The sequence below is a fragment of the Phocoena phocoena genome, chromosome 13 (assembly GCF_963924675.1).
Source record: "Phocoena phocoena chromosome 13, mPhoPho1.1, whole genome shotgun sequence".
Taxonomy (NCBI): Eukaryota; Metazoa; Chordata; class Mammalia; order Artiodactyla; family Phocoenidae; genus Phocoena; species Phocoena phocoena.
The window spans coordinates 73,769,046-73,781,382 of record NC_089231.1 but is presented as its reverse complement, the minus strand read 5'-3'; the positions used below and the strand labels follow the sequence as shown (position 1 = coordinate 73,781,382).

Sequence of the window (12,337 nt, the reverse complement as noted above, 5' to 3'; positions counted from 1 at the left end):
TTGAATTGAAGGGCCCAATTCTTCTGTTAGGAAATACCCTGTTAAATGGTACCACCAATTTCACCTGCCCCAGGGTGAAGGGGTGCTGCCTACAGAAGACATTGTCACCCTCAAGGGGCACAGAGTCTTTCAGCAGAAAGGAGTTTGAGGAGGCTGCAACCTCAGTGATTATACTTATCATGAGCTCTGGGCATTCCTAAAAAAGCCTAACTCTGGCAGTCTGTCACAGTGCAGGTGGGGTTACATTGCAGAAAGCAAAAACTCAGGGACCCTTTCATTCCAGGATAACGATTGGTTGAGTGCTTGGCTTGTGCCAGCCACTATTCTAATGTCTATTCTATTCTAATGTACATCGCCTTCTCCCCTCCCTCCTCCACCCACCCCCTTCTCTTCCTCTTCTTCCCTCTTCTTTTTGGTAACAGTTTTATTTAGATATAATTCACATACCATGCAATTCATCCATTTAACATGTACAAATCAGTGGTTTTTAGTATATTCACAGAATTCATACCATAATTGATTTTAGATATTTTCATTACCCCAAAAGGACACCCTATACCCTTTAGTTATCACGCCCCAATCTCCCTGCTTCCCCAGCCCCAGACAAACCCTAAGCTACTTTCTGTCTCTATAGATTTGCCTATTCTGGACATTTTATATAAATGTAATAATAGACTTTGTGGCCTTTTTTTTTTCTGGCTTCTTTCACTCAGTACAATGTTTTCAAGGTTCATCCATGTTGTAGTCTGTAGCAGTACTTTGTTACTTTTTCTGGCTGAATAGTCTATTGTATAGATATACCACATTTTAAAAACCCATTCATTAGGTGATGGGCATCTGGGTTACTTCTACTTTTTGGCCATTATGAATAATGCTGCTATGAACATTCATGTACAAGTGTCTGTGTGAACATATGTTTTCATTTCTCTTGGGTGAAATGGAGTGAAATTGCTGAGTCAAATGGTTGCATTACCTTCTCTAATTCTCACATCTACCCTTTGAAGTAGAAACTATTATTATGTCACAATTGAGGAAACTTGAAACTCAGAGAGGCTGCCCAAGACCACATGGTGAGTGAATGGTGGAGCAGGGTTTGGAACCCAGGAAGTCTAACTCAGATCCCATGCTCATCCTGCCTCCAGGGTATCAGAACTTTTGTTTTACCTAAGAGGTAGCCTAATCGACAAGCATCTGAACCTCAAAAGTGGGGCCAGGCCCCTCGGTACAAGGATAGCCCAGCAAGGCATGGACTCTGAAGGGCCTAGTTTGGGGGAGGGGGGCTAGCCAGTTATCTTGTTTACCTTCTGGGGTGACCAAGGATCTAGGAGACTGGGAGAAGGCTTAAGGTTAGGGTTTCTGGGTCCTTTTCAAAAGTTTAATCATTTCTCTGATAGTTTCTCCTAGACTAGACTGCCTTGAGGATAAACATGAGCTCCTGGAAACAGTGTAGTAAATGGCCAGAACATAGGCTTTACAGGAGGGAGGAAGTCTCCATCACCTCTTTGTGCCTGTGTTCCCCCATTTGCACCACGCCCCTGCACTGAGGGCTCTTCAAGCTCTGACTTGTCAGGTTCCTCCAAAGATGACAGGTTTCAGAGGAAAGTAGGATTCGACACTCTAGGGCAGGGCCCCAAAGAGGCCTTGGGAGGGGAAACAAGTCTGTGGGAGGAAGCAAGTCCAGATTCTTGCAAAACAGGGAGAAAAAAGTGGGACCAGTAGAGGATATTACAAAAATTGTCTCTGTGGGAATCTGCTCTTGGGGTCTGGGGAAGGAATTCAGGTGCATTTAAATTCTCCACCTATACTCCTTTTTCGTACCTCACTTTGTTCCTTTATAGCATTCCTCATTGTTCTAACTAAATAATTGAGTCAGGACTGTGATTCCCATGCGAGATCCTGGGTGTAGTTTTGTTCATTGCTGCCCAAAACTAATTGCCTGCCAGGTAGTAGGCAGGGTTGTCAGATAAAATGCAAAAAAGCCCAGTTAAATTTGAATTTTAGACAAGAAATAAATTATTTTTAGTATGAGTATGTCCCACTTATTTGAAATTCAAATTTAACTGGGCTTCCTGTATTTTATCTGCTAAATCTGACAACCCTAGTAGTAGGGTCTTGATAAATAATGTGGAACAAATGGATAAATGGAGTTTTGCCTTGGCTCTGCCCTAAACTTGCGGCCTCAGTTTCTCTGAGAAGTGGGAGTTCGGGCAGCGACCACAGCGCAGGGATCGCCAAGGCAGGAGAGCGCTGGGTGAACTGCCAAAGAGCAGGGAGGAAGCTAGGGTCATGCCTGTACGGGACAGCCTGGACCTCCACACTGGGTACCCCTAAGCCCTTGCCGGAGCCGGCGAAGCCCCAGCCCCTCCCCTCTAAAGCTGGGGCCTGCCCGAGGCTGTCGCCATGAAGATACGGGTAGCCTGGAGCCCCTCCCCCCAAGCCACGCGTTTCCGCTGCGTTGGAGCCTTCTGATTGGGCGGCCGTCTGGACGCTACCACCAGCCCCGAGCCCGCTAAGGGGTGGGGGCGGGATCTTGTCTTCGTGAGAACCTTGCCCTGAAAACCTGTGCCTGTGGCCTTTCTAGAGGAGGATGGGTTCTCTTCTCACGCGGGGAGAAAGGCCGAGTCTCAGGTCGGAAGAGTGATCATTGCTTCTCCTACTAGAGCGTATGCTCATGCTTCTCCCTGAGAAAGAAAGGGGGCGGGAAAGCCGGCAGCGCCCCCTCGGGAACCTATTCGGTCCCCAAAACCTGGAACACCGGAAGTACTGGCGACGTGTCCGTGCGCCCTATTCTAAACCTTCCCCGCTAGGCCCTCTTTCCTATTAAGCTGTGGGATTCCGGGGCCGCCTGGGCGCTTCCACCCCGCCACTTCCGCATTGAACCGCCGCTTCAACCCAACTCTGCGCGCGCTCCCTCTCGTGTCTTGACGGTTGGGCCAGCTCCTGGGAGTAGCCACGCCTTTTCCCGCGCCTGGCAGGCAATGGGCGGGCGCCTCCCGGCGGGGTGGTGGGTAGTTAATGAGGGCCGGGTGCTGATTGGCTGCAGGGTCGTGGCCGGGGCTGGGAGGTGGGGTAGGTTGTTCCTGAGGTGGGAGGTGGTACCCGTGGCTGAGAAGTAGGCCTGAGAGCGACATGTCTCCGGCGGCTGAGGCACAGCGGCTCGTGGCGCTGTTTTTCTGAGTCCGGGGCGGCCTGGCGGGGCTGAGGACAAGGCTCGGCGGAGGCTGCCCCCCGCTGTGGAGGCCGCCATGCTGGGCGCCCGGGCGGTTGAGGGAGCCGCCGTGGCGCTCCTGCGACGACTGCTGCTGCTGCTTCTGCTGCTGCCGGCGCTCCGGGGACCGGGGCTCGGCGTGGTGGGCTCGGCTGGGGCCGGGCTGCCCGAGAGCGTGATTTGGGCCGTCAACGCGGGCGGAGAGGCGCATGTGGACGTGCACGGCATCCACTTTCGCAAGGACCCTTTGGAAGGCCGGGTGGGCCGAGGTGAGAGCCCCTCGGCTGAGCCGCCGGATCCCGGGCCTGCCGTGCCCGGCGCAGCGCTCCGAGGGCTGCGGGCCCCGAGCCCCTTCCTCGACCCTGGGGCCACGTCTCTGGAGCGAAGTTTCTCGGGAACCCCATCAGAGCCCAGAGCCTGGCACTGGCTCGAAGCTACCTAGAGCCGTCGAGGCAGAGAGTTGCCGAGAAGAGATATTTGGACCTCGCATCCTGCATTTTCTTAACCCCTCACCTCCACCCAAGCTAGGAAAGTAAAGACGAGGGCGGCCTATTGCCACCTTGAGGCCTCACGGGTTTTTCGGTTATCGCTGTCCCTGACCCGGAGGTTCTGCTCGCCTTTCAAGTCAGTTTCTGGTATATTCCTGCCGACCCAGAAATGGGCCGCTTTCTTTACCCTCTCTGCAGGAGCGGGGCTTGATTCTTAGCCAGAATGGAAAGGAGTCTTCGAAGAGGATGGGCCAGGAAAGTTTGATTGTAGCCTCTTCCCCCAACCCCCTTTGGAGCGGGGCATGTGTGTGCATAAAAGTAGAAGCTGCAGGCCCTTTCCAGAGGGCGGTTATGTGGAAACCATACTGCACAGGGGGCTTGGTGGTGTGTCAGCTGGGTCAGCCAGCGTAAGGTCTGAATATTCCGTCTGCGAGTGCGGAGAACCTACCCTAAGTGGTCCTGAGAGGTGTGATTCCAGCTTATGGGAAAAATGATTTTGACTTAATTGATTGAGCAACAGTAGTTTTGACAGAGCTGCACAGCTCTCAAAGTTAGTGTAAGAACTGCCATGGGAGCTGGTTAAAAATACAAATTCCAGACCTGTAGATTAAACCCAGGTTTCTGCACCCAGGGCTTCTGATGTAGGACATCTGCAGACCACTCTTTGGGAAAATCTGTTCTAGACTCTGTTTCTTCTGTTAGTAGGATTGGAGAACAGGATTAAGAAGGAAGTTCGTCGCTTCATGTGTTGGAAGGAGATTTATGCCGTATGCTGGGTTCAGAGGCTGCCAGATTGGCAATATGCCATCTTCAGAAAAGTAGGAGACAGACTTTCTCACTCTTTTTTCCACAGTGCCAGATTTGGCTCTTGCCTTTCCTAAAGGGTTTAACTTAGTTCTTCCAACCAAGTTAATTGCAGTGTCCTGGAGTTTGTTATATTGGGGAGTTTATTGCTTCCATACATGTCAGGGTGTTGGGACACAGAGCTGTTTTCTGAAGCACTATGTTTGTCTTCAGTTTAGCTCTGGAATTTATTTAGCCCTGGCATGTGGGTCTCAGTAGCCTGGGTTCAGCTGAGTCAGGGCCCTGGTCTCTAGCAGCTGTAACAGCAGCCAAAGCCATACTTAATAGCAGGAGGTCATCGCTATCTCCATCCTGGACCCTTCCTCTTTCTTCATGGGTGTGGGCAGGGAGGAAGGAGACCGTTTATGGACTTTGCCTCTAGAGATAGCCATGGTGAGACAGTGTGCAGATGGTTCCTTTCACTTAACAGATACCAGGCTTTACATAGGTTACATTATCCTCTTTGGTCCGTTGTGCAGAGGAGGGAGCTAAGACCACACAGGTTTAGTCCCCAGCTACTTCCCTTATTCAGAAATCCTTGTTTTAATTTGCTGGTGCCGGTGGGTTTGGTTTTTTTTTTTTGGTCTGGTCAGCACTCAACCAGGCTCTCTGTCCTTGGGTTATTGGCTCATGGTCGCAGTTCCTTTGGAAGAGTTTATTGTAGCAGGTAAAAGTATGCGACTTACCAAATTACCAAAGCTCATGTGTACTGGAGTCCTGTCTCAGACAGACCCTGCCACTCCATAAAGAGGTTCCCTGCTCCACTCTGGCGGTCCATTTGGGTATGAATTGTAGCAGTATTAAGGCGTGGATGGAGAGTAGAGGGCGGTTGTCGGCTTGTAGGCTGTTGTAGCTTGGACTAGCCAGTTGCACTTAGAGGGCTCCTGAGTGTAGCATTTTGTTGGCTTTAGGTCTGGGGCTGAGAAGTGATTTATCTTCCTCTTTCAGAAGGCAGCTCTCTAGTTTCTTTCTGTGCGAAGGAGTCAGCACCACCAAGGGTGGTGCAGCGGTTCCCTCTGCCTGCCCTTCTCTGGCACTGTTTGGGTAAGGGTTGCCAGGTATTTGGAGACCCTTGCCTCCTGCAGCTATTTATACTAACTGCGGTAGGAGCTGTATGTCTTTCTTTCCCACATGCCTGTGATATTGTTTCCAGCACGTGAGGAAAGTCCATTTTTATGTTGAATGAATTCAGGTATTTGTTGCCAAGTTAATCCAGATAAGAGTTTGGCCTGCTTTTGAACTTGCTGTTTCTCTATAGCGTCTTTGTAGTTCAGCATTCTTGTAACCGTGAGTGGGCTAGGGCACCCAGTGACTTTTGCTTTCAAAGGCACTTCATAATGTTTATTGAATTTCATTTCTGCCTTGAGGATAGCTAGTGCTCATAGAAGATGCTGACAGCCTGGGAAAGGCTTTTTTCAACCTGTGTGCTTCAGCAGATGGAGGTACCACTACTGAGAGAGATTCAGAAGCGCTCCGTGTGGGATTTTGGCGTGCTCTGCATTCCAGGTTCTTTTTAACTTGCTCTTTCTGGGTTCCTCTTGACTCTGTGGTGGAAAAGACCTGGTTATTTGGCTTGAGGGCATTGAACTTGGCTTGGTTTTAGGAGATATTTCCTCTTCATAGAAGGATGCCCGCTAGTCATTTGTATGACCTTGAAGTATTCGCTTTCCCTCTCTTGAGCCTTCAGTTTTCCTTCATAAAACTTGTCATGCTTTTGAAATCAGTGGCACGAGTCTGAAAGTTCTCCTGTCCAGAGTAGGTTAAAGTGTCTCTATCTTTTTCTTTGCTCAGTGACCTTTTACATGGAATTAAAAGTGGAGCAGAATGTAGCTCTGGAGGGGAAGAAAGCTGGCCAGGGGCCTGAGCCCATTGGATGACTAATTCTGTAGACCTAACGAAGACCCTTTCCTTTTGGCTGGGGAAGGATTTGGCTTTGGAGAGATAAGAGCTTGAAAAGATAGTGTGAGAGAGACACTGCTACCTCTGATTTGCTTAAGACCAAGGGGTTTGCTTAGAATTCTCTTCCTATACTGCCACATAAGGGGCAGACTTTGTTTGCAGGCCCTCCTAGAAGCAGTTCACTGGTAGAGAATTTAGGTAGGTGATACCCCATTTTCCAGGTGAGAAAACACGTAGAGAAGACAACTTGTTCCACATCACATAGTAGGTGGCAGAGCCAGGATTCAAATCCAGGCCCCTCTTACCTTCAAACCTGGGCTGAATTTTTCAAGTGGCCTGCTGACTCCATTGTCTAGAGCTAAAAAGCTGCGGACACAGTGTGGGCCCTTTGGTCCCCCTCCTTTGGTTAACTATCTGAACCATGTCGTACCAGCTGCAGTGGTGTGCTGCATGTGTACACTGTATTTCAGAGAAACTTAGCTGTGAATGCATAAAGGCTGGGGTGGGGGTGGAGAAAAAGTCCTTCTTCCTATTATCTCTTTTGGGACTTGGGCAAAACTTTGCCTGTGGCAAATCTCGTTGGAAAGCCACTTGGGAAAATATTTAAAGGTAATTCCAAGATTGTTAAGTAGTTTTTTGCTCACATGGCTGAGTCTTCATAGCCGTGGGACTAAGAGTGCCACAGATTACATTACCGTCAGTTTCTCACTTTTTCCATGCTGGAAGGGGGGAAAAATGATTCTCTACACATGCACAACCTTTTCTGTGTCTCTGAAAAGCAAATCTAGTGACTGTTGCAAATTTGTAAGGATCACGGTCTTTGAGGAAGAGGGAGATTCTTAGAACTCAGTTGGAAGAGGACTGGCAATCTTTTAATCTTTACAGGTTTGTGGTCTGAGCCAGGGACAGAGCTGGGGCAGTTGGCAGTACATCCTTTGCAGTGCTACTCAGCCCCCACCTTCTTTGATTTCTTGAGGAGAAATAGGAAGAAAAAAATGTCTGGAGACAAAAGTGCAATGAGTTTCCTGTTCATTGTCTCATCGGTCCATCTGATCTCCTGGCTGCCATTCACTTACAGGAACTGTTAACACTTCTGTTTATTTTTCCGAGGGCTTGACCTTAGCCATTGGATCTTTTAGTTACTCTTTTACCTCCCTTAGAGATAAAAGATCCTCTCCCTTGGAGTTTCAGAAGATAAAGCTCCCGGGATGACCGCTCACGTCACCCAAAGGATCTAGGTGCCAGATGTCTTCAGAGTCACCATGTGAGATTGGAAGATGGTCTTAAAATCTTAATTCCAAGACTTCTCCTCCAAGGAGGAGGAGAGACTAGGCCCATGTACTGAAATCACTGCTAAGTCTGTGGTTTGGAAAGTATCGATAGATTGATGGAGCCCTGGAAAGCATAGCTAGTCATCTCTGGGGCCGGAGTGTGGAATCTTATATTTGAGGAAAGACCTGAGTATGGTTTGTAATGTGGGGGAAAGAAAAACATGTACAGACCCGTCTCCTACTAAGATTGGGGGCAGGCTGAGGACAACAGAGGTTTTTGGCTCTTCTAATACCCACCCAAGTAAGAACTTTTTACTATTACTCCACCTTATTCCTTGTCTGTCTGAAATGGGAAAGGTGGCTCCCTCTGGACCTGGGCATCTTAGGCCAGAGGTGCCAATAGGACCATGGCACCTTTTCTTTCCCTGCTAGGGTGGCTCTGGCCCTGTGGAGAGGAGTGCATGGCTTGACTGCTCTGCAGGCACCTCCTTTGTTACCATTTGTTCATTCAGCGAATCATATTGAGTGCCTACGTATGTGCCAGGGCCTGTGTCAGGTGCTGGGCATATAGTAGGAGCTTGTTTTCCTTTCGGTTTGTCTGGGGAAAAGTTCAAGAGCCTGCGTGAGGTTGAGTTCTATGAGTCTTTGGGAAGTAAGGTGTTTGGACCCAAAGGAAATTAGAGAACATCACATCCTTTTTTTTTTTCCTCTGGTACGCGGGCGTCTCACTGTTGTGGCCTCTCCTGTGTGGAGCACAGGCTCCGGATGCGCAGGCTCAGTGGCCATGGTTCACGGGCCCAGCTGCCCCGCGGCATGTGGGATCTTCCCGGACCGGGGCACGAACCCGTGTCCCCTGCATCGGCAGGCGGACCCTCAAGCACTGCGCCACCAGGGAAGCCCATCACATCCTTTTTTTAATGAACATATTTCTTTTGACCAGCCTTGCAACTTTTTGAATGAAATAATTATAAAAAGCAGCCAGAGCTGGTATCTTAATTTGTAGTAAAGACAATGAAGAATGACTTTCCTAACAGATATCCTGTTTTTTATTTAGACTGAGCTTTTCTGAATGAGAAAAAAACAACATTCTTTGAACTTAATTGTCTTGTGGTGTTCCTGGCCATCCCCCTGGTTTTATGAGGTTTCTCTGAAGCTCTCCCTCACCAGGGAGCCCAGCAGCTGTAGCATAGTGCTTTGTTCTAGTAATGAGTTAGACTTGTTCCCTTCCCATCACTCTGGATATAGTTGGGGAAAAGTCATTTTCACATGCTTTCAAAAAGTTCCGCTATGAGGGTTATGGGAGCTTCTTGGGGTGATTAGTGCTTGGTTTCTTTCATTTTACTCTTCCTTGTTAACGGGTTATCTGATTCTTGCCTTTGTGGCTGGTCTCTCGAGAGCCAGGTGCAATGGGGGTGGCCCCTTCCACTGGGAGGGTTATTAGCATTGCTCTGGAAATGCCTCTGGTGGTTCTAGGGTCTCTACTCTTCTTTTGTGTTCTGCCTCTGACATGGTTTCTCTTTGTCTTTTGGGCCCAGCCTCTGACTATGGCATGAAACTGCCAATTCTGCGTTCCAACCCCGAAGACCAGATCCTGTATCAAACAGAGCGGTACAATGAGGAGACCTTTGGCTACGAAGTGCCCATCAAGGAGGAGGGGGACTATGTACTGGTGTTGAAATTTGCCGAGGTCTACTTTGCACAGTCCCAGCAGAAGGTGAGGCCTGGTCAGGCCCCTGCTTGACCAGTGGGATGTTACCACTTTCGGATAGCCCTCTGCTAAGGGCCAGAGGGTGTGAGACGCGTTCCCAGAAGGGAGGAACAGATGAGCTTTGAGGAAAAGCTGGATTTTTTTTTTTTTTTTAAAGGCTGTACCATGCGGCCTGCAGGGTCTCAGTTCTGTGACCAGGGATCAAACCCGGGCCATGGCAGTGAAAGCCCAAGATCCTAACCACTAGGCCGCCAGGGAACTCCCAAAGCTGGATTCCTTTTGCCCAGCTGTGTCCCATTACTACACGACTGAACTTGCCTTGGGATTGGTGACAGAAGGCTACGCCAGAATCCTAGTTCTTGGCCACTAATCCTCTTAAGACCCTCCTGGTTATAGCCTCTCCCTTCTTGGTTGTTAGCACCTTCTTGTTTTTAGCCCTGTTCTTTTCCTGTCCCTCCCTCTGAATTTCCTTCTTTCCATGTTGAGCTTTTTGTTTGTATTCTTTGTTCCCTACGGCCAGTGTGCGACCTTGACAGTGAAGGAACATGGCTTTGATTTAGCTCAGGTAAAGGACTCTAGCTATCCTGGAGTATATCTAGTCCTGTCATTCCTTGAATTACTTTTGAACTTGAAGCCCAGGCAGGTACCTGATGTCCAACTGGGGAAGGGGTGTGAAGTGGGTGGTTTTGGCATTGTCTCCTTTTCTCATCTTGGCAGGTATTTGATGTGCGATTGAATGGCCATGTTGTGGTGAAGGACTTGGATATCTTTGATCGCGTCGGACACAGTACAGCTCATGATGAAATCATCCCGATGAGCATCAGAAAGGGGAAGCTGAGTGTCCAGGGGGAGGTGTCCACCTTCACAGGGAAACTCTACATCGAGTTTGTCAAGGTAACGCTCCTACTCTGCCCTCACAGCTGAGCTCAAAAGAATGGGTGCAGGGGGGATGTTTGCTGCTGTGTGGGGTTGACCGCTGTTTTCCATTTCCTAGGGATACTATGACAATCCCAAAGTCTGTGCACTCTACATCATGGCTGGGACAGTGGACGGTAAGTTGTGTTTCTGATCTGCTCTTTGACGTGGTCTAAAGGATATGATTGAGGAAGCCCTTGGGGGGATGGTTTAGCTGATCGCTGTTTTGAAAACACTAATACTTAAAGCCAGATTGTGGGGAACCCAGAGTCCGGTGGCCGGGGGTGAAGTGTAGCATGGTGCTAGCTGTAAGCTTCTGAGTAAGATCTGTGTTCATATCTTGCTGCCGCCAATTAACCAGCGGATTGGTTTTGGACAAAATCCTTTAACCCTACTATAAATTGGGATTAATAATGTTACCCATGGTGTGCCCTGAGCCTTGTAGTCATTTGGAATTGCCTAAAACTCATCCTTATTCTGTTTCTTTGACATCTGTGTCCTGGGGGCAGAAAGAAGAAAAAGGCAGAAGGAAGGGTCCTTGAGTGTTTTGGTGTGCTCCAAGAGAGTGCAGCATTGCTGGGCTGCACTGAGCAAAACTTCATCTATTAATGTCTCCCTGTCCTTGGGATCCAGCCTGAGAGTACATCTCTTTCTCAGGGTTGAGGGTCCTGGCTGCCAGCTTTCCCAGGCTGATTTTTGCAGAGAAAGTTTCTGTCTTAGTGACTTTTCTCCCCCATCCCACCTCTGTACCTTTGCCCACCTCATCCTGGATGCACTGAGGCTCGCATCCTTTTTTTTTTTTTTTCGCATCCTATTATTTTGACATCCCAGAGGATGTCTTGCCACCTAACTGATTTGTAGCCAGAGTCCCTCAGGAGGGGACAGAGAACAGAGGGGTAGTGTGTGCTAAGAACCCACAACTCTGTGGATCAGCTTTTCCTTGATGGCTGTGTGAATCAAAAGGGAATGTGGGATTGTAGGAGGGAGGAGGAGAGGTTTGAAAAGGTTAATCTTTGGGTATCGGGTCATTGTCCTTGTCCAGTCTGGTTCTTTCTGGGCTCTGAAGAAGTAGGACAGGAAGGGGAGATAGTGAACCTCTCTGTGCTCAGGGCTTTTACTACGTTTTAGTTAAATCTAAAGAAGACAAATGTTTGCGCAGCAATCTGCTCTTCTCTAGGCTGGGAACTGTTTCTGCTCCTTCCTGTGGATCCTGCTTAGGTCACAGGGTCTCTTTACTGTGACTCATTTACTGCCCTTAAGGAGCTCACTTAAATGCCATGGGTCCTACTTAAAAAGTGTTCTTCTTCTTGTGTCAGATGTACCAAAGCTGCAGCCTCATCCAGGACTGGAGAAGAAAGAAGAGGAGGAGGAGGAGGAAGAATACGATGAAGGGTCTAATCTCAAAAGACAGACCAATAAGAACCGGGTGCAGTCGGGCCCCCGCACGCCCAACCCCTATGCCTCGGACAACAGCAGCCTCATGTTTCCCATCCTGGTGGCCTTCGGAGTCTTCATTCCAACCCTCTTCTGCCTCTGCCGATTGTGAGAACAAATCACCATCCTGAACAGGTGGAGGGGTGTGGGAAAGAAACCAAACATGTTGGTTTGGGTTTCTGTATTTTTTACAGTGATTAACAAAAACAAACAAATGAAACACACACACACACACACACACACACACACACACACACACAAACAAACAAAATTAAAGGAGATGAAAAGAGGCGGAGTGAGTAGAGAGCAGCCCTCATCCACCACCTGGTCCTAGACCTGCTCCAGTCCTAGTTCTCTCTTTGTGGTGGCCCCCAGCCGTCTCTTTCCTCTCCAGGGTACAGAGGGTAAACTGGATCCTACCTGGTCCAGGGTGTTTGTCCGTAAACACAGTGGAAAGGACTCTGAACTCAGAGCAGACACGGTTCCTTTTTTTAGGTTAGAAATTAACAGCAGGGAAATGTCATCTTCTTACCTGAGAAGACTAGTGCTGGGAGTTGGGTATGTTCTGAAG

General features: G+C 48.9%; 1 protein-coding gene across 1 annotated transcript; it reads left to right on the top strand.

Moving 5' to 3' along the window:
• The first annotated feature begins 3,097 nt into the window (after nucleotides 1–3,097).
• Nucleotides 3,098–12,058, top strand: MLEC (malectin). Its single transcript, XM_065890176.1, has 5 exons — nucleotides 3,098–3,477; nucleotides 9,245–9,423; nucleotides 10,135–10,311; nucleotides 10,412–10,469; nucleotides 11,649–12,058. Exons 1-5 carry the CDS (start codon nucleotides 3,246–3,248, stop codon nucleotides 11,876–11,878), a joined length of 876 nt encoding a protein of 291 aa, XP_065746248.1. The 5' UTR covers nucleotides 3,098–3,245; the 3' UTR covers nucleotides 11,879–12,058.
• Nucleotides 12,059–12,337: the final 279 nt, after the last annotated feature.

Excerpts from the sequence above, each read along its gene's own strand:
- MLEC (XM_065890176.1), top strand. The coding sequence starts at position 3,246 with ATGCTGGGCGCCCGGGCGGTTGAGGGAGCCGCCGTGGCGCTCCTGCGA. Across the intron at positions 9,424-10,134 it reads TTGCACAGTCCCAGCAGAAG|GTATTTGATGTGCGATTGAA; the intron begins GTGAGGCCTGGT and ends TCATCTTGGCAG. Across the intron at positions 10,312-10,411 it reads TCTACATCGAGTTTGTCAAG|GGATACTATGACAATCCCAA; the intron begins GTAACGCTCCTA and ends TCCATTTCCTAG.